The sequence below is a fragment of the Miscanthus floridulus genome, chromosome 3, assembly GCF_019320115.1.
Source record: "Miscanthus floridulus cultivar M001 chromosome 3, ASM1932011v1, whole genome shotgun sequence".
NCBI classification, from domain to species: Eukaryota; Viridiplantae; Streptophyta; class Magnoliopsida; order Poales; family Poaceae; genus Miscanthus; species Miscanthus floridulus.
Window position 1 is genome coordinate 97,206,774 of NC_089582.1, and position 22,129 is coordinate 97,228,902.

A 22,129-nucleotide genomic window follows, 5' to 3' on the forward strand; every position below is an offset into this window, starting at 1 on the left:
ATGTAGAGGTAGGAGGTGCTAGGAGTCGTGTAGTCATTGCAGACCAGCTTTCACCAGCTCAGAGGTCCACTGTCTAGGAGGTTGAGCATCGTCATAGTGGTCTAGCTGGGCCAGCCATGGTTGGAGGACAACATGTCGCTATTGATGAGAGTCAGCCTCAGGGGGGTCACAGTAGGAGCCACAGCCAGCAGAGCAGACTTAGGAGGGAGTGTAGTCTGAGGAGATAGAGCTGTCACCTTAGCCATAGTTATGCCACTCTAGTCGTACTCGTACCCAGGTGACACCGAGGGTAGAGACACAGTAGAGGGGTTCTCGTCCGCCACCTAGACCACAGGGTCCGCCTCCAGTGACTCACTTGGATTTAAGGGTCACTACGGCCAAGCAGGTGCAACAGCTCAGGTTTGTTCAATTTGAGGAGTGGTTTCCGCTGAGGTGGGATGAGTGTGCATCAGAGGGCTTCTACACACCACTATAGGAGGATTTTTATCATGCATATCTTAATAGTGGGGCTGTATTCAGATCACAAAGGGTGTGCAACATTGAGTCCATTGTAGTAGCAGCTAGAGAGCATATTTGCTCTTACCTATCCTACTTGCCAGGGCTGACAGACTTACTTGGACAGACAGGCTTATATGTTTCATCTTGGGTCCATGAGTTCTATGCTACACATTGGATTGACCCGTAGCATAGATTTATATATTTTGCTTTCAGAGGCAGAGACTATAGGCTGATGAGCTTTAGGGTCAAAGAGATACTCAGGCATCAAGAGTAGCCCATCTGGCTACATGAGGTATGCTATGGATAGACAGAGCCTCCCAGATGCCCTCACGGTGGTCTTGTACCTCCTACAGATCTAGTTCGCCATTGCTTCATAGAGCCTTTCGGTGAGGGGTCGAGCAGGACACCTAGAGACCTCACTCCTACAGCTAGAGTGCTTGATGCTATCATGAGGAGGACACTGCTTCTGAGGATGGGATATCGTGAGGGTTTGACTCGCATTCAGTTGTGGCTTCTAAACTCTCTAATGCAGCAGACTGTATTTGATATTTGGGATCTTCTACTATCAGAGATAGAGGATACTATTACAGAGGGGTTTAGAGGTCACCAACAGTTGTCATATGCTCACTAGATTACATTCTTGATTCATAGAGCAGTTACAGTGAGGCCACCTGAGATGCTAGCAGAGTACAGTGGTGCTACTACAGAGTTCCCTGCATACAACATGACTTAGATGCTCTGCCACAGTGCAGTGAGGCCACCTAGCCAGCCACACCATCATCCAGAGGTGCCAGAGATTGTAGCCCAGCATGATGAGACCATAAGGGGTATAGCAGCTATAGAGGAGGAGCAGCTTGATGCTCAGCAGGAGGGGATGGTCGAGAGCGACCCTAGTGACAGCTCAGATGATGACTACCAGGCTATCCCTTAGATGTCTTCATGACAATATGACCATGAGGCCAGTAGCTCCAGTTTAGCTCCACCTACACCATAGATAGACCCTGCTCTACTTACTATCCTTGAGCAGATGAGGCAGGATCAGGCTCGCCAGGCTTAGGAGACCGCTGCTACTTTCGCATAGTTTCAGACCAGGCAGGATGAGTTTCAGCGACAGCAGCAGGCGATCCAACAGCAGCAGCAGGCTATACAACAATAGCAGCAGGCTATGCATCAGCAGCAGCTCCTCATGCAGCAACAGTTACATAGGTTTATGTAGCATGTTGTGATAGCTATTGGGGCTCCACCGCCACAGCCTTCACCCTAGCTTGGTCAGCCTGCCACCGCTTCTATGACTCTAGTTGTACAACTCAGTGGGCTTTAGAGTTAGGGACAGACTGCTACTCAGTTTGCTTCACCTATAGAGCAGGTGTCCTAGTGGTTTGCCTCACCAGTGCCAGCTCTGTAGTTCACACCTTTTCAGACGGGCTTCACACCAGCTCAGACTTCCTCACTGCTAGTGCCAGATACTATAGTTTCCAGGAGCCTTGGTGCTACCTTCAGTGAGTTGATAGGGCAGCCTACTCTACCATATCTTCATGTCCTAGGTCCTTCCATAGTTGCACCTATTATCAGGACTACAAAGACGCTCTCTTCTTTAGTTGCATTGTAACACCTCGGGTGTTTAAATACTAAAAACATGACATGTCATCATATGCATTGCAAGGCATTGGTCATATTGCAAACTTTGATATGCATTCACTAAAACAAGTTTATATTTATGTTATGAGTGTTTAATTGAATTGTTTGAATCAAGTTCAAAATTTGGTTTGGATTTGAATTTTCGAGAAAACCCTAATTTTTAGCATTTAAATCCTACCCTGAAAACTCATTTCAAAATCTAAGCATATTTTGGGGTTGAGCCCAAAAGCAAAAGTGTAGAGCTTATCAAGTTATACAAGTTTGTTTTTGGAGTTTTCAAGGTTGTTATGAAAAATTTGAAGTAATTTAAAAAGGTGTAATTCCTTAAATGTTCCCTATTTGAATTCAAAAGTTCATTTCAAAATGTAGACCGAATTAGGGGTTGGTTATAAAAGCAAAGTTGTAGAACTTGGAATTTTGAGCAACTTTTATTTTTGGAAATTTTTGAGTTGTTATACAAATTTGGGAGTAATTTGAATTTGAAAACAAATGGCAATTCTGTAATTACTGTGAACAGTGTTCACCGCCTAAGCTACAGTGCTCTTCGATGTTCCAGGCGCGTCGTGGCCGTCTTTGGCGTTGCGCTGGTGCGGGGAAAGGCTCCATCGTGGCTTCCTTGAGCTTCTGAGCCACGTTATAAGTACCGAGACGCCGTCATCATCGTTTTTCTTCTTCCTCTGTTTTCACCGCCGCCGCTGTTGCCATAGCTCCATTGAGCTTTTGCCGTCGACCTAGCGTCGTTGCCCTCTCGGTAAAGGCCATCCCAGCTTCGTCTCTTCCTTGTGAACATAGCTAGCCAACCTTGGTCGCCTAAAATTGCCGGGAACTCGCTGTCCACGCTCTTCTTCCTCACGACCGGCCGAACCACCGTCGACCTTACCTCACCGTGGCCAGGCCGCTCCAGTCTGTCTCCGCCTTCACCAAGCACACCGTCGTGTTCACGGTGAGCTCCTGAGCATGATGCTCTCTTCACTTTTGTCTCTACCGTGTTGTAGCCGGAGTTGTGCCATGCGCCGCTGTGTCGATTAAGGTCCGTCTGTTGTTGAACTGTGTGCAGTGAGACTTTGTAGTACTAACCACATACTCCGGTAAGCCTTATCTTGGCGATTTTATTATGAGAATGGCTGCTCGCGCACTAGGAGTGGAGAGATGGCAGGAATAGCGTGTACCCATGTGGCAATAGGCTGGATTGGTGGAGTACTGTATTCTCGGGTGGCGCGGACCCATTCTTGTTTAGAGGATCTGAGGGTAGGTTGGTATATGTAGGTCAGGGACCTGCATATGTCGTGTGGTCTGGAATTCCCAGCTGGGTTTATAATCGGTTCGAATCATCGTTGCTCCTTGGTTATAGAGACCCACTTCTCTGTTCATCATCATAGTTTAATAACTGAAATTTGAGAAGGTGTTGGATATGAAGTTTTATGATCTCAATATGGATCGTGTCATCTTTGTATATGATTTTATGAAGTTTTAAATGTCGAATTAAAGAATTTTGTTAAAAAGATTTTACGCAAAATAACTTTGATTATTGCTAAAGCTATACCTTGAATCCCTGAGCCTACATTCTTGAGTTTATCAGTCTTATTTCGGTTAAGTCTTGTTGAGTACTTTTGTACTTAGGGTTCGTTGACCCTTGTTGTAGGTGAGCCTCATGAGCAGATCTGTTTTGGATCGTGCTGCATGACTATTGTTCGATCTGATGATGAGAAGTAAATGTGTGGCCCTTGGGCAGGGCAGTTCTATTGTGTGTTTTGTATTATGTTATAATGCCACTCCACTACTATGTTTTGTATTAATTATCGAACTTAGTTTGTAAGGTTTGAAACCACTAGTTTGTAAACTAAGTTATCGTAAGACTTCCGCTGTTTTTACTCTAATGTATATATTTTAATAAATGTTGTAATACTACAATGACTCTGTAATGTGATCCTGCTCGGAAATCGTGGATGATTTGGGGTTCCCCGAGAACACCCGACATACTTCTTAAGTTACCAGGAACATATGCATAGTTGTCAAAGGTCATTGGACAGTGACAAGTGCATGTGGGTCCTATAATTTAGGAGGTTCTACCACAGAATGGTATCAGGGTGCGCTCGTTACAAAGTCTTTGTTGTATTAGTTTACAAAAATTTCAAAATGATTTGGGATGACTAAACTTAACTTGTTAATTTGGTCCAAATTGCTTCTGACTTATCTTATCTCTTTCTCACCATTCCTTATTTGATTAAAAAGGTTTTGTGTGGTGGAGTAGTAATCTTACTATGCCCTATATAAAAACAAATGTTGTTTATGTGCTTTATAAGCTTTGATGATTTTGTTCGTAAGAACGATTCATGCATCATGATTAATTCACTTGTTACTTCCTTCACCTCTAAGTCTGGACTTGAGTAGTGAGTCTGGTTTGAGTAATGTAATCCATCCTAGCTGCTCTTTAGACTTTGATCAAGTGGTCTTACTTGGATTAAATTAGCTTCCTATAGTATGGCTCATACCAAGATGATGCCTTGTAAGTCCACTGGACCCAAAGGAATTCCTCATCTCCAACTTGCCTCTAGAAATGATGGTGCTAGCAGTAGCAGCTCTAGGTCTGATCCCTAGGCAGAGATATAGAGGCTTTCAGCTGAGTTAGCATAGGCTACAAGAGACAAAACTTTGGATGCTATCTAGGTAGGAGAACTATAGGATCAATTAAGGCATCTCACCACCATGCATGGGAACTATGAGAGTATGTTAGTTCGTATGGTGGATGGGAGAAATGAAGCCTGGCATAGACAAAATGTAGCTAGAGCTAGAACTCATGAGCTAGAATTCTATGTAGAAGATTTAGAAGAACATAATACTTATCTGCATGAGGAAGTTCATAGGCTAAGCAATCTACTAGATCCAAATCATGAACCCCAAACTGATGCCATGGACCCTGGTGTCATCCTTGCCGATGATGACGAATCAGAAGAGGAAGAAGAAGAAGATCCTAAAGAATTAGTAATGATCGATGAAAGTGATAATGAAGGCGGTAATATTTCCGGAATGGATACCGAGCCTAAAGTTTGAAGTAATCGAGGAAAGGAGTAGAGTTGTATAATAGTTAGTTCTAGTTAAGTTAAGTAGTTTGGTTTAGGTTCATGTGGGTTTGTGTCTATATTAGTAAACTCTATGTAATGTGTCTAGAGTAAGCTTTTGTGCAATTCAATAAAGACTTATGAGTAAAGTTTGGTTTGCTATGAGCAGATGCGTCGTATATGGGGTTCGTATATTCTAGAAACTTCCCAAGATGAGAATGGTATTCTAGATCCGCCACTAGTTCCAACAAATCTAGCTGATGCTATAGCCGCACTTGTTAATGTGACGGTCGAAAATTCTCGTTTGCTTCATGTGATAGCTTAGAGTAATCAGAATCAGATGCAAGGAAACTGTGGTCGCCATCATAACAGGCAGGAAGCTACATATGTTGATTTTACAGACACAAGACCACCAGTGTTCACCAAGGCAGATAAACCATTGGAGGCTGGTGATTGGCTTCGAACCATGGAGCAGAAATTTGATCTTACTCCATGCATGGAGTATCAGAAACCTATGTTTGCCGCCCAACAACTTTGAGGAGTAGCAAGTGCTTGGTGGACAAACTTAGTGGCTATGCAACCAGCTGGCATTCCAATAACTTGGGCTGAGTTCCATATTGCCTTCAGAGCCCATTATATCCCTGAAGGAGTTATGGCTATGAAGCTAGATGAATTCCTTGCTTTGAAGTAAGGAGATCAAACAGTGATGCAGTATGTGGGAAGATTCAATCACCTGTCATAATATGCATATGAACATGTCAATACTAATGCTAAGAAGAAGAGGTGGTTTATGAGAGGTCTGAATACCAAGCTGCAGACAATGATGACAACTTGTACTAATATTACTTATCATGAGGCAGTAAATATTACAATTGCTTCAGAGGCAAAGTATCGGCAGCATAAGGGGCTCAAAAAGAAAAGGAGTATGCCATCTGGATCTTTTTGGGGAAATTAAAAGAGGCAGAGGGTGATCTATCATCCAGTAAATCATAATCATCCTCCTTATCGTCCGCTGTAGTCTTAAGCCAGGCAACAGTCAAATGTCTGTCCTGCTATAACCTACCCAAATTCTCAACAGACCAATGCTCCTGGTGGCAATGCTCCAACATCCCAGAATCATAATTATCCGTGTTACAATTATGGAAGGACCGGTCATTTCTCTAGGGAATGTCCGTATCCTAGGCAGGCTAATGAAAATTATTAGAAGGCCCCTGCCAATCAACAACAGGGTTAGGCACCAAATAAGAACCCCAATTAGAATGCTCAGAAGGGCAAAGATGAGAGGAAGACAGGACGGGTGTTCTATATTCAAGCTGGGGAAATTCTGGAAGGGGAGCCAGTGATGATGGTCGCCTGGGGGACGTTTGTGTACTAAGAAAATGGTATACCAGGTACCCGTAAACCTAGGTGGGCATATTTTTCTCACTACCATGATTATCCTTAAGGATCAGGATATAGATGTAATCTTGGGAATGAATTGGATGTATCAGCATAAGGCTGTTATAGATGCTTTGAATAGAACTATAAGGGTGAGTTTGCCAGATAGTAATTCTCAACTTCTCATCCAACTTCCAACCTTAAGAAGATTAGTGGGCAAGGTTTGTGCAACTACTGTCAAAGAGATTAGAGATATCCCGATAGTCTATGAATTTCTAGATGTGTTTCCTGAAGATTTACCAGGTCTACCACCTGATAGGGATGTCCAGTTTAACATAGAATTGCAACCTAGAACAGCTTCGATTTCTCGGAGAGCTTATAGGATGCCACCTAAGGAATTGGCCGAGTTGAAGACTCAGTTACAAGAATTGATTAAGAAGGGGTTTATCCAACCTAGTTCATCACCTTGGGGATGTCCGGCAATTTTTGTGAAAAAGAAAGATGAGACCTAGAGGTTATGTGTTAACTATCGTTCGTTGAATGAAGTGACCATCAAGAATAAGTATCCCTTACCTCAGATAGATTTGCTTTTTGATCAACTAGCCGGTGCCAAAGTTTTCTCCAAGATAGATTTGAGGTCAGGATATCACCAAATCAAGATAAAGCCAGAAGATATTCCCAAAATAGCATTTACCACAAGATATGGATTATATGAATACTTGGTAATGTCTTTTGGTTTGACAAATGCTCCAGCTCATTTTATGTATCTGATGAATTTAGTATTCATGTCTGAGCTAGACAAGTTTGTAGTGGTGTTTATTGATGACATTCTAGTATATTCCAAGAATAAGGAAGAACATGCAGAACATCTCAGAATTGTTCTGACCCGCTTGAGAGAACATCAACTATATGCCAAGTTCAGCAAGTGTGATTTTTGGCTTAAGGAAGTATAATTTCTTGGGTATGTCTTATCAGCTGAAGGAGTTGCAGTTGATCCAAGCAAAGTGAAGGATGTGCTTGATTGGAAACCGCCAACCATAGTTCATCAAGTTCGGAGTTTTCTAGGATTAGCGGGGTATTACCATCGGTTTATTCCAGATTTCTCTAAAGTATCAAAGTCCATAACTGAATTGTTGAAGAACCAAGTCAAGTTTGTCTGGTCATCTGATTGTGAAGAGGCTTTCCTGACTTTGAAGAGACTGTTGACTACTGCACTAGTATTAGCCCAACCTGATATCGAGAAGCCGTTTGATGTTTATTGTGATGCTTCAGGTATTGGTATTGGATGTGTGTTGATGCAAGAAGGCCGAGTCATTGCCTATGCATCTAGGCAACTTAAGCAACATAAAGAACACTATCCGACTCATGATCTGGAGTTAGCAGCTGTGGTCCATGCTCTGAAGATTTGGCGGCATTACCTACTTGGTAATATGTGCCATATTTATATAGACCACAAGAGCTTAAAGTATATCTTTACCCAGTCAAAGTTGAACATGCGACAAAGAAGATAGTTAGAACTGATTAAAGATTATGACTTGGAAGTACATTATCACCCCGGTAAAGCAAATGTGGTTGCAGATGCCCTCAGTCGCAAAAGTTATTTCAATTGTCTGGCAGTGAGAACAATGGGTTTGACTTTATGTCAAGAGATGGAGAAGTTGAATGTAGAAGTAATTCAACAAGATAGTTTGACCAACATAATTGTTGAAGCCACTATTTGAGATCAAGTTATTGTTGCTCAAAAAGAAAACAAGGGTATAGCCCATATCAAAGAAAGGGTCAGGAATGGAAAAGCAGAATGCTTCAGCATAGATGATGAAGGTGTGTTATGGTTCAAGGATCACCTAATGGTACGAAAGGTTCCTGAGTTGTGGCAGTTAATTCTAGAGGAGGCACATGCTACTAGGTTATCTATCTATCTGGGAAGTAACAGGATGTACCATGACTTGAAACAAAGATTTTGGTGGACTAAAATGAAAATAGATATTGCTAGATACATAGCAAAGTGTGATACTTGTCAAAAGATGAAAGCTATACATTTGAGGTCTGCTCGTGAATTACAACCATTACCTATTCCATCTTGGAAGTGGGAGGACATAAGTATAGACTTTATTGTTGGTCTACCCAAGACATCAAAGGGATTTGACTCAATATGGGTTATTGTAGATCGACTAACCAAGTTAGCACATTTTCTTCCAGTCCAGAATACATATCCCACTATATGATATGCCAAGATGTATTTAGAGAGAATTGTGAGTCTCCATGGAGTACCCAAGACTATTGTGTCCGATAGGGGTACACAATTTGTCTCTAGCTTTTGGAAACAGTTGCATTCTTCATTGGATACCAAACTACTGTATAGTATAGCTTATCATCCGTAGACTGATGGACAAACTAAAAGAGTCAATCAAGTGCTTGAAGATATGTTAAGGTGTTGTGTCCTTAACTATTCTAATAAGTGGGACAAATGCTTACCTTTGGTCGAGTTCTCATATAACAATAGTTATCAGGAAAGCATTAGAATGGCTCCATTTGAAGCACTCTATGGTCGTAGATGCAGAACATCGTTGAGTTGGTCTAAGCCTAGAGAAAGAAGGTTCTTTGGGGTTGACCTTGTGAAAGAAACAGAAGACAAGGTTAAGCAAATACAAAGTAATTTGAAGATAGCTCAATCCCGACAAAAGAGTTATGCGAATAGACGATGTAGACCATTGGTGTTTAATAAAGGAGATTTTGTATATCTGAAAGTATCACCAATGAAGGGAGTTACCTGTTTTGGTGTTAAAGGCAAGTTGGCACCTCGATATATTGGACCATTTCAAATTTTAGAGAGGTATGAAAAAGTGGCATATCGCTTGAGATTACCAGAACGTCTCGTAGCTATACATGATGTGTTCCATGTTTCTCAATTGAAGAAGTGTCTTCGAGTGCCTGAGCAGAATGTTGAGGTTGAAGGAGTGGAACTTGAACCAGATTTGACTTATTTTGAATATCCTATCCGAGTTTTGGATTAGAAAGATCGTGTTACTCGAAGGAGGACCATCAAGTTCTACTAGATACAATGGAATCAACATTCAGAAGAAGAAGTTACTTGGGAATCCGAAGATTACTTGCTAGAGAAATTTCTAGAGTTTCTTACGTCAATATAGAATAATGTTAGTTGAGCTCGGTTGTTACAAGTTGTGTTTTGTAAAGGGACCTCAGCTGTTTTATGGACAGATTTTGTATGTGTTCTCATGACACAATTCCTTTTCCATTACTTACCCTATGGCTTTGAATCTCGGGGCGAGATTTCTTTTAGGGGAAAGGATTGTAACACCTCGGGTTTTTAAATACTAAAAACAGGACATGTCATCATATGCATTGCAAGGCATTGGTCATATTGCAAACTTCGATATGCATTCACTAAAACAAGTTTACATTTATGTTATGAGTGTTGAATTGAATTGTTTGAATCAAGTTCAAAATTTGGTTTGGATTTGAATTTTCGAGAAAGCCCTGATTTTCAGCATTTAAATCCTACCCTAAAAACTCATTTCAAAATCTAAGCATATTTTGGGGTTGAGCCCAAAAGCAAAAGTGTAGAGCTTGTCAAGTTATACAAAGTTTGTTTTTGGAGTTTTCAAGGTTGTTATGAAAATTTTGAAGTAATTTAAAAAGGCGTAATTCCTTAAATGATCCCTATTTGAATTCAAAAGTTCATTTCAAAATGTAGACCGAATTAGGGGTTGGTTATAAAAGCAAAGTTGTAGAACTTGGAATTTTGAGCAACTTTTATTTTTGGAAATTTTTGAGTTGTTATACAAATTTGGGAGTAATTTGAATTTGAAAACGAATGGCAATTCTATAATTACTGTGAACAGTGTTCACGGCCTAAGCTACATGGTCGGCGATCTTCTTCGGCGTTCCAGGCGTGTCGTGGTCGTCTTTGGCGTCGTGCTGGCGTGGGGAAAGGCTCCATCGTGGCTTCCTTGAGCTTCTAAGCTGCGTTATAAGTACCGAGACGCCGTCGTCGTCGTTTTTCTTCTTCCTCTGTTTTCACCGCCACCGCTGTTGCCATAGCTCCGTTGAGCTTTTGCCGTCGACCTAGCACCATTGCCCTCTCGGTAAAGGCCGTCCCAGCTTCGTCTCTTCCTTGCGAACACAGCTAGCCAACCTTGGTCGCCTGAAATTGCCAGGAACTCGCTGTCCACGCTCTTCTTCCTCACGGCCGGCCAAACCACCGTCGACCTTACCTCACCATGGCCAGGCTGCTCCAGTCCGTCTCCGCCTTCACCAAGCACACCGTCGTGTTCGCGGTGAGCTCCTGAGCGTGATGCTCTCTTTGCTTTTGTCTCTACCATGTTGTAGCCGGAGTTGTGCCGTGCGCTGCTGTGTCTGCGCCACCGTGGCCGCCATGGCTGGCATGGAGCTTCCTCCGATGTGCCTGCTACTGTTCTAAGGGTCAGGATAGGTTTGCGGGGTGATGTTGATCATGATGGTGCTGTCCACCTCTCCGGAGTCTCGCCGTCGGCGCGTCTTGGCCAACCGGAGTCGGCAGCACCGCCGTGCGCTCTGTTTGGGTCGCTGACATGTGGGGCCGGGTCGTCAGTGAGAGAGAGGGAGAACAGAGAGAGAATAGAGAGATTTCTTATTTTCTGAATTTTAAATAGTGCAACAACTTTGGAAATTCATAGGAAAATAATTACAGCTCCAAAAATTCTAAAACTTTGTGTGTAGCTTCTATACATGTTCTATTATGGTTTAAAAATATGAAACTGGAAATTCGAATAAATTTTTAATATTCAAAAATTCAGTCAATTAATTGATAAATGCAATTTCCATAATTTTTGTAGGCCACTGTATAACTCCAAAAATTATGAAATTTATTTTGATACACTAATTTGTCATGAGGAATCTTGTATAAAATTTTAAGGTAATTTCGAACAAGTTCATTTTGAGCTTATTTTCCAAATTAATTCAAAATTTAATAAAAGCAAACCCTAAGTGTTAGGTTAGGGTTTGATCTTGTTTTGGTCATGTTTTGTGACCAGTAGGGTTTCAAGATCAGTTTGATCAAGTCACCTATGTCATAAGCCCTAGGTCATTAATAAGTTAACTTGTCGTAACCCTAGATGTTAGTGTCGGTTGGTTTAGTTGGCTTGCAACTGTACCGTGAAGAAAAGTTATATTCGAATTGTTAAATTTTGCATCCATCATCGAGTATCATGTTTCGTATTCCACATCATGTTAAACATGGCATTATTACTATGTGTAGTGAACGAAGGTGAACATGTGGTAGTTAATCAAGTTGCGGAGGAGGTTAATCCGTTTGTTGAGGTCGGATCGAATACTTGTGGAACGTCGTAGGAACCGAACTTTTCCGTCAACGAAGGCAAGCCCCGGATGCATACAACTCTACCTTGTGTTTTACAAATTAATTTCGCTTTTGCTTTTCTATACTGCATTAAGTGATCAGGAGTTAAGTAAAAGCCTAATTGGTGCATTACCAACATTGTTTTTCCGTATCTACCTTGTTACCAGTTTTACGTCGTAAATGTCTAGTTATGCTTAGCCATGCTTAGATAGATCAAAGTCGGGTGATTACCTATCACCTACAGGTTTTAAATGGATCTTTGGTTACTTATGTTATCATGTGATATGAGCATGTGGAGTAATAAATCTAGACCAGGCGGATTCGGTGTGTGAGAGCCACAAGACATGGAGGTCTTGTGAGCGGCTTCTTTCCGCCTGTGTCGATTAAGGTCCATCCGTTGTTGAACTGTGTGCAGTGAGACTTTGTAGTACTAACCACATACTCCGGTAAGCCTTATCTTGGCGATTTTATTACGAGAATGGTTGCTCGCGCACTAGGATTGGAGAGATGGCGGGAATAGCGTGTACCCACGTGGCAATGGGCTAGATTGGTGGAGTACTATATTCTCGGGTGGCGCGGACCCATTCTTGTTTAGAGGATCCGAGGGTAGGTTGGTATATGTAGGTCAGGGACCTGCATATGTCGTGTGGTCTGGAATTCCCAGCTGGGTTTATAATCAGTTCGAATCATCGTTGCTCCTCGGTTATAGAGACTCACTTCTCTGTTCATCATCGTAGTTTAATAACTAAAATTTGAGAAGGTGTTGGATATGAAGTTTCATGATCTCAATATGGATCATGTCATCTTTGTATATGATTTTATGAAGTTTTAAATGTCAAATTAAAGAATTTTGTTAAAAAGCTTTTACGCAAAATAACTTTGATTATTGCTAAAGCTATACCTTGAATCCCTGAGTTTATCAGTCTTATTTCGGTTAAGTCTTGTTGAGTACTTTTGTACTCAGGGTTCGTTGACCCTTGTTGCAGGTGAGCCTCATAAGTAGATCTATTTTGGATAGTGCTGCATGACTATTGTTCGATCTAACGATGAGAAATAAATGTGTGGCCCTTGGGCCGGGCAGTTCTATTATGTGTTTTGTATTATGTTATAATGCCACTCCACTACTACATTTTGTATTAATTATCGAACTTAGTTTGTAAGGTTTGAAATCACTGGTTTGTAAACTAAGTTATCGTAAGACTTTCGCTATTTTTACTCTGATGTATATATTTAAATAAATATTGTAATACTACAATGACTCTGTAATGTGATCCTGCTCAAAAATTGTGGATGATTCGGGGTTCCCCGAGGACACCCGATAGACTTCTTAAGTTACCAGGAACATATGCATAGTTGTCAAAGGTCGTTGGACAGTGACAAGTGCATGTGGGTCCTATAATTTAGGAGGTTCTGCCACATGCATCATCAAAGCTGCCTGCTATAGTCATACCTATAGAGTCTTAGGCCGCACCAGTCCCTGATCTAACCCAAACCGCTTCAGCATCGCTTCTAACTACAGAGGGTCGGATAACTCAGAGCTTAGGATCAGATGATGATGGCACATAGTTCTAACTCGCTCCTCATACCTCAGCGCCTGACTCGTCCGCTGCAGCCCCGCCGACCGACCCTTAGGTTTTGGTGTTTGACGCCAAAGGGAGAGAGGGATCGAGTATGTTTGACTTAGGGGGAGCGATTCATTTAGGGGGAGCTTAGTTTATCTATTATATTTGGTTTTTTATGTGTGGTACACTATTGTGCATTCATGTGTTTACTTTCATGCATCGAACTATATTTATGTGATAGTGATATCTACGTGATCATGATATTTGACATGTGTGCTCTCTACTTTGAATTATTTATATGTCATATCACTTGTGTTATGCTCATTTGCTTTGCTTTCACGTTTTACTCTGATGCAAATGAGCTTTATTACTTGTACTCATGCTTATTTTATGTCTTTGGAGTACATTATGTTGGCTTGGGTCATATAAGCTTGCCTAACTCTTTTGTTCTTATTGACAAAAGCTTATATGAACCAAACATGTTAAAAACCTCATCTCTTTCACATACTCGAGGTTGTATTGTCATCAATCACTAAAAAGGAGGAGATTGAAAGCATGTAGGCTACTAGTTGGGTTTCGGTGATTAATGACAATATATAATTACTATGACTAACATGTGTTTTACAGAGGCAATTAAGTTAGGTCATGATAATGGAGATTGATTGGGCAATCATGGTTGTCATACCCTTACGATGGAAATCGTTTTGGTTTTCAAAGGATGAACGACAAGGTTAAGGATGGACTAGTTCTAAGTATCGTTTGGAGTTGGAGAGACACTTAGAGTAGTTTAGGACTTTGTTCTTCCTTTGGCCATACTATTAAGGGGGGTATGGATGGGTAGCTTGACCTAGGTGAGTCTAGTGGGTTAGGTGTGGTGCACACTTGCTAAATCTAGCACTAGGTAGCTCCTAAAAAGCCCTTAGATCAATTGGAGCAAACTTCATTCATGTATGATTGAGAGTTGGAAGTGAATGGAGGGTCAAATGCTGACTGGACGCTGGTTCTGGTGTGATCGGACGCTGGCATAGAGTTCGGTCAGTTCATTTGATCAAGGTAAAATCGTCTGACGCGACTGGACGCTGAGAGGTGAGTGACCGGACGCTGGGTGCCAGCGTCCGGTTGACTCCAGTAAGGTTCCAGAGAGGGAAAATCGTGACTAGACGCGTTCGGTCAGTGCTGACCAGGCGCTGTCCAGCGTCCGGTCACAACTTAAACACTAGGTTTCGGGGTGAACTGATCGAAGCGTCCGGTCAACATGACCGAAGCGTTCGGTCACCCCGCAGAGGCACATAACGGTTCGTTTTGAACACGGGTGTATAAATACTTCCTCCATTCGTGTGAGGGGGTACTTTTGCTCATTCCAATAGCTGAGAAACACCATTGAGAGTGCCAAGAAGAGCAAGGTCCTAGTGAGGTGATTGAGATTTGAGAATCCAAGAGACAGCCCTCATTAGTGAAAGCAAGAGTAGCAAAGTGTGCATCCACCCTTCTCATTAGGCTTGTCGTGGTCAAGTGAGAGTTCGTGCTTGTTATTCTTGGTGATCGCCATCACCTAGATGGCTTGGTGGTGATTGGGAGCTTGGTGATCATCCGGCGGAGCTTGTGCATGACCCAAGTCAAGTTGTGAGCGGTTGTGGGTGATTCACCGCGAATGGAGTGTCAAAGAATCAACCCGTAGAGAGCACTTGATCCTTGCTCGGATCAAGGGGGAGCTACACTCTTACACGGGTGCTCCAACAAGGACTAGTGGGGAGTGGTGACTCTCCGATACCTCAGCAAAACATCGCCGGGTTCCTCCTTCTCTCTTTACTTTGAGCAATTCAATTATTGCCTTTACATTCATAGAATTGTCATGTTAGAGTAGGATTGGAACTTAAGTTGCAAGATTTTTTGTGCGGTAGAACATTAGAAACACTTTCTAGGCACAAGGGGTGAAGTTGGGTTAACCGTAGGGTTTAATTATTGCAAAGAAATTTAGAATTAGCCCAATTCACCCCCCCCTCTTGGGCATCTTGATCCTTTCAGCAACACAGATAGCATAAATTTTGATCGCATCTCTCGTCTCTGGTATGCTTTAGAGACAGGCAATGTGCTACAGACACGTAAACTTTCTACATGTCTCTAATGTGCAATTAGAATCAGGGAAGTGTTGTTCACACCCCGTCAAAAGTATGCATCCTTATATCAGAGACGTGTTAGGCTAATGTGAGTCTCTAGGTACATGATCCATGGAATTGATGTTGTTCTATCACCTGTGTCTCTAAACGGACGCGTGTGCTTGCGACTAACTCACTGCTAAAAGCCCTAAGTTTGATTTTGGTAATTGAATAACAACCAGTGAACTAATGCTTCCAATAAGTTGTAATTAAGCTAGGATCAATAAGATGATGTGAAAGGACAAGGCAAGGCCTAGAGGGGGTGAATAGGCATGTTAAAAACATAAACTCGATTGTAGTGGTTAGCAGATTGTGGAGGTTCTATAGATTCCCATGGAACTTTTCGTGTTTCCTAGCCAAAACTAATGCAGCTCAAAATACAAAGTGTAAATAACAAATCGAGTTGAATACTAGTCTTCCTGGGTATCTCAGCCCCATAGCACCAGGTCCTTGCAGCTAGAACTCAATAGAAAAGTAGATCGGGTGGAAACCCTAATATTGCAATTCAAATTAGAGGTGAGCTCAAAACACAACAACAACAAAAGGCAAGACACAAGATTTACCCCGAGGTTCAGCGGAGCGACAAAGGCTTGTCTATGTCCTCGTTGTTGAGGGAGCCACAAAGGCTTGGAGTATCTTCCAACTCTCACCTCTTCTCAAGCGAATCATCAAGTTCGAGCTTGAGGGTTTCACTAGCTTCACAAGGGAAATACAAACTTCCTGATGCTCAACCGCAACCAATTGGGAGCTTGCAGGCAACCTGTAGCCGTATAGGAGCCCAAAGTCCAAGAGTAACGAACTCAAATCACAAGCTAGAGGGAGAACCAAGGTAGAAGATTTACCATCACCCACATCGACTAAGAATTTCGGATGCATTTTCTCATCCACACTGGTAGATCCATCACCCACAAATGAGGCTCTGACCATGGCAACCAACAGTGGCGTCAAGACGGAGAACATTAGTGAGGGTCTCGCATCGATGACCAAAGATAATGGAGCACCACCATGAACAACAATTGAGGGAGGAACATTAAGCCGGCAATTAGAAGGGCCTTTATAGGCAAGGCACAACGACCAAAGGCGCCCCGCCACCACCTCAAGGCTAGGCAACAACAATATTAGCCAACTCTTAGTGGGGGTTTCATGCCACTATTTTCGAGACTCTCATTTGTTGAAAACAGTATAGATAAGTTTCATCCCAAACTCATTTCATCATTTGGAAGTTTTATCGTATCTCACTTCATCAATACTATGCCACATTAGCTTATTTAATGCTTATGAAACATCGATTAAGACTGGCTTTAGGCCATCAACAGAGAGTCTCTCTCACTCACATACCAAATCAAGACGAAACATCGTCACTTAGGAAATATGCTATGACATAAGGATGACATAACCACATGGCCGTTGGCAACATACATCATATAACATGATGTGGAACTCATATAGACACAAGAAACATACGTATAACGTACATATTACAGTATAGCACGTATATGCATGCATGAAAACAATGATTACTATGCACCAATTCCAAGATGCTGCTGATCTAACCACATGATGGTTCACAACATGCCACTCATTAATTATGTGGTTGACATGTGGGACCTGGGCCCATGTGTCTGCTACATGTACACACTGCCAAAGAGCCACATATGCAGAGGCATGCAGAAGCAGAATACGGGCCTGACGACCGACTTGCATTTTCTTTTGTCGATATATAATTTGGCGCACGGCATCAGAATTCAGAAGTCCTGAAGAAATGGAAAGGCCTCGTCGTAGTCGAGCTGCTGCGGTGGCAGATCAAAGGAATCTCCGGCCAGTTCGTCACGGAGTCGCAGAGCTGCTTCTGCTGAGCTCGATGGCGCTACGGGTGGATAGGTTGACTTTGAATAGTTCACCCGCAACTCTTCACGGCCATGGCGGTTCAGCTGCAGCATGCTCTCTATCCCATTGACATCAGTGTCACCCTGGACCATAGCAAGAGCAATATTGGAGAAGCAGTTCGCGTGCTGATGATCAGAGTCGGACGCTGCCGCCGGCGGCGCCGGCGTCTTGCCACCGCAGCCGTCAACTGGCGGCTGCATATGATCATCGAGAGGAGGGTGGAGAACTGCCTCCGCCTGCTCCGACTGGCTCGTTTCACCTGGTGCCTTTTTCGTGAACATCCTGCAAATCACCCACTCACTCTGCCAAAAGAAAGAAGCATGTAAACAAGCAGAACAAAACACATCACAGATTCACAGTCAACATATATATGCTTAGGTTTCAGAAGGGGGCAATTCTAACTAAAGATGCATGAGAGACACAAACCTGTACTTGGGCTCCAGCCGTTGCATGCACTGGGGATGTGTATCCATGGCCGTGGAGCAGGCGGTACTCGTGCATGACCCAGCTGGTCTTGTGGCCAGTAGGCGCGCGGCCGCGGTAGAAGACGAGGGTCTTCCTCACCCCGAGGGGACAGGCGTCACCGCGGCTGCTCCTGCTCCTGCTCCTGCTCGCCACCACCACCCTGTCCTTCCCGGTGGACTTCCAGTACCCGGCCCGCGTGGCCCGGTTGGTCCTCAGGCCCGACGGGAACTTGACGCTCCTCCTGCAGAAGAAGTAGCCGACGCCGCCGTCCTCTCCGCCTCCGCCCCCGGCCGGCAGCAGGTCCCAGGGCTCGGCCTTGTACAGGTCGACCTCGCGGAGCGCGGCGGGGGCGAAGCCGGCGTCGGCCACCTTCGGAGCGAGGTAATGCGTGAGCAGCTCCTCGTCAGTCGGCCGGAACCGGAAGCCCGGCGGCAGCCGCGGCCCGGCCGCGTCGCGTCGGCCGGCACCATCACCTTCCATCCTGAATCGTCGTCCGTGAGGATCGGAGTCGACACGAAGAACCAGCTAGCTTTCTGCTGGGCGGGCGGGCGGGCGGCCAGCGGGCAGAGTACGTGCTCTGCTGCCGGTGCCGGTGGATGCGCCGCTTTGTGGCGCGGTGGGCGGAAAAGCTAGGTGTGGAATTGGGGAGTGATGGTTCGATCGATGCAACCGATGGAGCGAGCAATTTATAGTAGGCTGGCAACGACGACCTCAGGTGTCACGCGCGGATTTGGCAAATTGCGGCTGTGAGAAACGTCTAACTTATTACTCCGTACGTATAGGGAGCCTTGCATATACGTACGCGACGGCACATGTACGTGTCGAGATGTACGTATTTGTATGTACAGGCACGTGGTCGATCCACGCCTACCTTGTTCCTTTTTCTTTTTGGATCGGTGCATGTGCATGTATATGTTACTCCTACAACTACAAAGTAACATATTATGCCTTGTTTTTTTAGTTTACATCGACGTTTACAAACATATGAATATATGTGTATGTTTGAAAGACTAAACTAACATATATATCATAAACTATAAATTTATTATAGACTATCTCAGTGTTGAGAGACGTGTCACATGCTCCCTCCGTTCTAAAAAGAGCGGCATCTCGTTTTAGTGACATCTCAACTTAACTGATTATATACAAAAAAAAAAACATATCAGTATCATTAATTAGACAATGAAACATATTTTCATAATAGATTTATTTGGAGAGACAAATATTGATACTATTTTCTATAAATGCGGTTAAACTTAAGAAAATTTGATTTAGTCTAAATCTAGAATGATTTTTTTTTTTTTTTTTTTTTTTGCAAAGAGTACCATCGAAACAATCGCAACTAAATTGATCGAGGCATTTCTCTGTTTCATTCCATTACTGCAGAAACGATTTTCAGTAATGGTAGCATTTTTTGGTAGAGGCAGCTGGGAATACAACGCCACCATAGAGCCCTCTATCAAGTCCTCTGAAAATATATTTTATAGTACCATAACTTAACCTACGGTAGTTGTAGCTTTCAACCTATTGTAAGCCATGTATCAATTGGGTTAACGCTGGTAAATATGGTGGTCCAACGTACACTACACATGGATCTAGGATCGTGTGCATGTTTCTTTCGAACAAGGATCAGTTTCATCTCTACCATTGTTATCAGTCATTAGTAGACCTTGTGCTCTAACTTGTGAAGTAAGGGAGAGTGCACTTATGAATATGCTACTTTATATCAATGATGTTCTAGCATACACCGTGCAAGCTGTGTAGTGGAATTCATGGACGACACAAGATGATATAAAAAGGTCAAAATGACTAGGCAGGCTTAATATAGAAGATGACAATATTTACGGTGGCGGTTGGAATAGTCTATTTTTTACAGAGAATTTATCTTAGAGAATAGGTATATAAATCAGAAAATTTGGAAAACGTTGTGACTTTTGAGCTAATTTTTTGGAGTTGCTCTTACTGTTTGGGCCCTTTTTAAGTTGCGGGCTTCCTATCGACCCAGGAAGGAACGAATGCACAAGAAAGATGCAAAAAAAAAAAAAAAATCTGGCGTAAAATAGAGGGCCTTTCTTCAGTTATGGGCTTCAAATCGACCTAGGAAGGAACGAATGCATAAAAAAAGAGGTAATCTAGCATTCTGGCCCATGCAGGTAGAATGCACACAAAAAAAAACATAGAAAAGAAGCCGAAGGTTAGAATGCACGAAAAAATGCATAGAAAAGAAGCAAAAAAAAAAAAATCCTGGCCCAAAAACATGCATAGAAAATAAGCAAAAAAATTTTTTTTTTGGCCCATGCAGGTCTCGAACCTGCGACCTTCGCGTTATTAGCACGACGCTCTAACCAACTGAGCTAATAGGCCTTGACAAACAAGCATTGGAAAATAGATTATTCTTTGTGTAATATTCATGCAGAGAATGGCATGGCTAAGCAACCCGATTTTGTTCGTCAGAAAGCACGAGAACACCTTTGATATAAGAAACTTTTCCACCGATCAAGTCGAACAAATTGGAATGGTCGCGAATATATTCTCATACCTTGTGCTGTCTCTGAGTCTCTGGATGCAGGACGTGTAACTTCTCCCAGCGAAAGCACACGACATCACACTCACACACCTCCAATCCAGATGACATCTTTAACCGCTCTAGCATAAGAGAAGGAGGCAAACGCGTAGCCACAGATGACTTGCCGGCCGGATCTGTTCATCCCCAGGCTCAAACTGATCAGTTATCCGACCCAAGAAATGCCGGCAAGTCATCCTTGGCTACGCGATGCGTAGTTGCATTATTGCATACTACTCAGCTAGCCTCCTTCCCACATGCAAGAGCTAATCAAAAGATGGCGAGCATATATAGGTACAAGGATATCGATCAGGCTGCGGCTCAGGCCTCATGGCACCAAGATCAGACTACCCAGCATGAGCCCTTGCTCTGCATCTTTCAGGGGAGCATGAGCATCAGGTTCATGTTTCTTCAGAGCAGAGCAGGCCGCTGCTTCTTAAAGCCGCACCGGCTGGCATTCTGGCAATGCATGTGACGTGAACACGACGCCTGGTCTCGTTAATAGGACCGCGCGCATGACTTGGGGGGGGGGGGGGGGGGGGGGGGGGGGGCACCTAGACGGGGCTACGGGGGCCAGTCCAGTAGGAGCATGCAACGCCATTGCCTATGGTGCATGTAGGTCCTGTATGCTGTGCGGCTCTCCTGTTTGACTATCACCTACAATATAAGACTCATTCTATGTTTGGGTAGCAGGTAAACTGTTTAATATCTATTTTTTGTCTTCTCCAGCAACAAGACCAAAAGAGAATCATTTCTGCAAATGAGTCCTCATGAGAGAGGATACTCATATTTGCATTGTACCTCTACTCTAACCCAAAATAAGTCTTATATATAAATATTCTGTTGGAGGCTGATACACCACGATCCATTTTAGTTTTGGATCTTCACGTGGGTCATCCATCGGAGACCGTCTCGGTAGGAGTTGTAAAGTGTTCTGCTTCCCCCCTGTCCTCTGACTTGAGGAGGGAATCGGATTATTGTGCCACTTGTGTAGAATCTCTGAGCTGCTAAGAAAATGCAGGAGTATTGGGACGATGCACTGCGATCACCGGTTAGAGCAGGTATAATAATCGCCTTTTAGCCGGCGAGGAGGATCCACGTCATCGAAAAACCAGCCACGTAAAGAGAGAGAATTTGGAGCGGGCGGTAAACTCCTCGTCGACTGCAGCGCAACGTACGAGGAGAAAACGTCTTTTTCTAGCCGGCTGCGAGCGAGAAGCTGGCGTTTTTTTTCCATTTCACGTACTCTTGTACTGTGATCATTAAATGCTACAGCCCGTCAAACAGCTAAGCCATAATATGAGTTGACTATATAACTGACTGTATATGACATGGCATGCTCTTGCAGCCGGCAGCAGGCTAAATTGTTAGACTTGCTCTTAGCATGGCAGCAAGCCAGGAAGCGTCCACTTCAGTTTTGCAAAGGTCGACCGAAGTTTCAGCTTGGCATCGTACATGCATGCGCTAGACAACAGTGGAACGCCGCTGCTGCTTGCGACCCGCCGCCGCCGGCGTTCATGCGTTGGCGCTGGTTGGTCGCCGGTGCGCGCGGACGCGGGCTACAGCAA

General features: G+C 43.4%; 1 protein-coding gene and 1 non-coding gene across 2 annotated transcripts; both read right to left on the bottom strand.

Annotated features, from left to right (window-relative positions):
• Positions 1-17,391: 17,391 nt before the first annotated feature.
• LOC136544092 (NAC domain-containing protein 92-like) lies at positions 17,392-18,478 on the bottom strand. The gene is made up of 2 exons (XM_066536361.1): positions 17,960-18,478; positions 17,392-17,835 (listed from the first exon to the last, which is right to left on the bottom strand). The coding sequence occupies exons 1-2, from the start codon at positions 18,476-18,478 to the stop codon at positions 17,392-17,394; spliced, it is 963 nt and encodes a 320-aa protein (XP_066392458.1).
• Positions 18,479-20,288: 1,810 nt separating this feature from the next.
• TRNAI-AAU (transfer RNA isoleucine (anticodon AAU)) lies at positions 20,289-20,362 on the bottom strand. Its single transcript has one exon. It is a non-coding gene; the product is annotated as a tRNA-Ile (tRNA).
• Positions 20,363-22,129: the final 1,767 nt, after the last annotated feature.

Bases quoted from the DNA above. Each gene is read 5' to 3' on its own strand.
- LOC136544092 (XM_066536361.1), bottom strand. From the start codon at position 18,478: ATGGAAGGTGATGGTGCCGGCCGACGCGACGCGGCCGGGCCGCGGCTG. The intron at 17,836-17,959 runs GTTTGTGTCTCT...TTCTTTTGGCAG, and splicing joins CGGCTGGAGCCCAAGTACAG to AGTGAGTGGGTGATTTGCAG.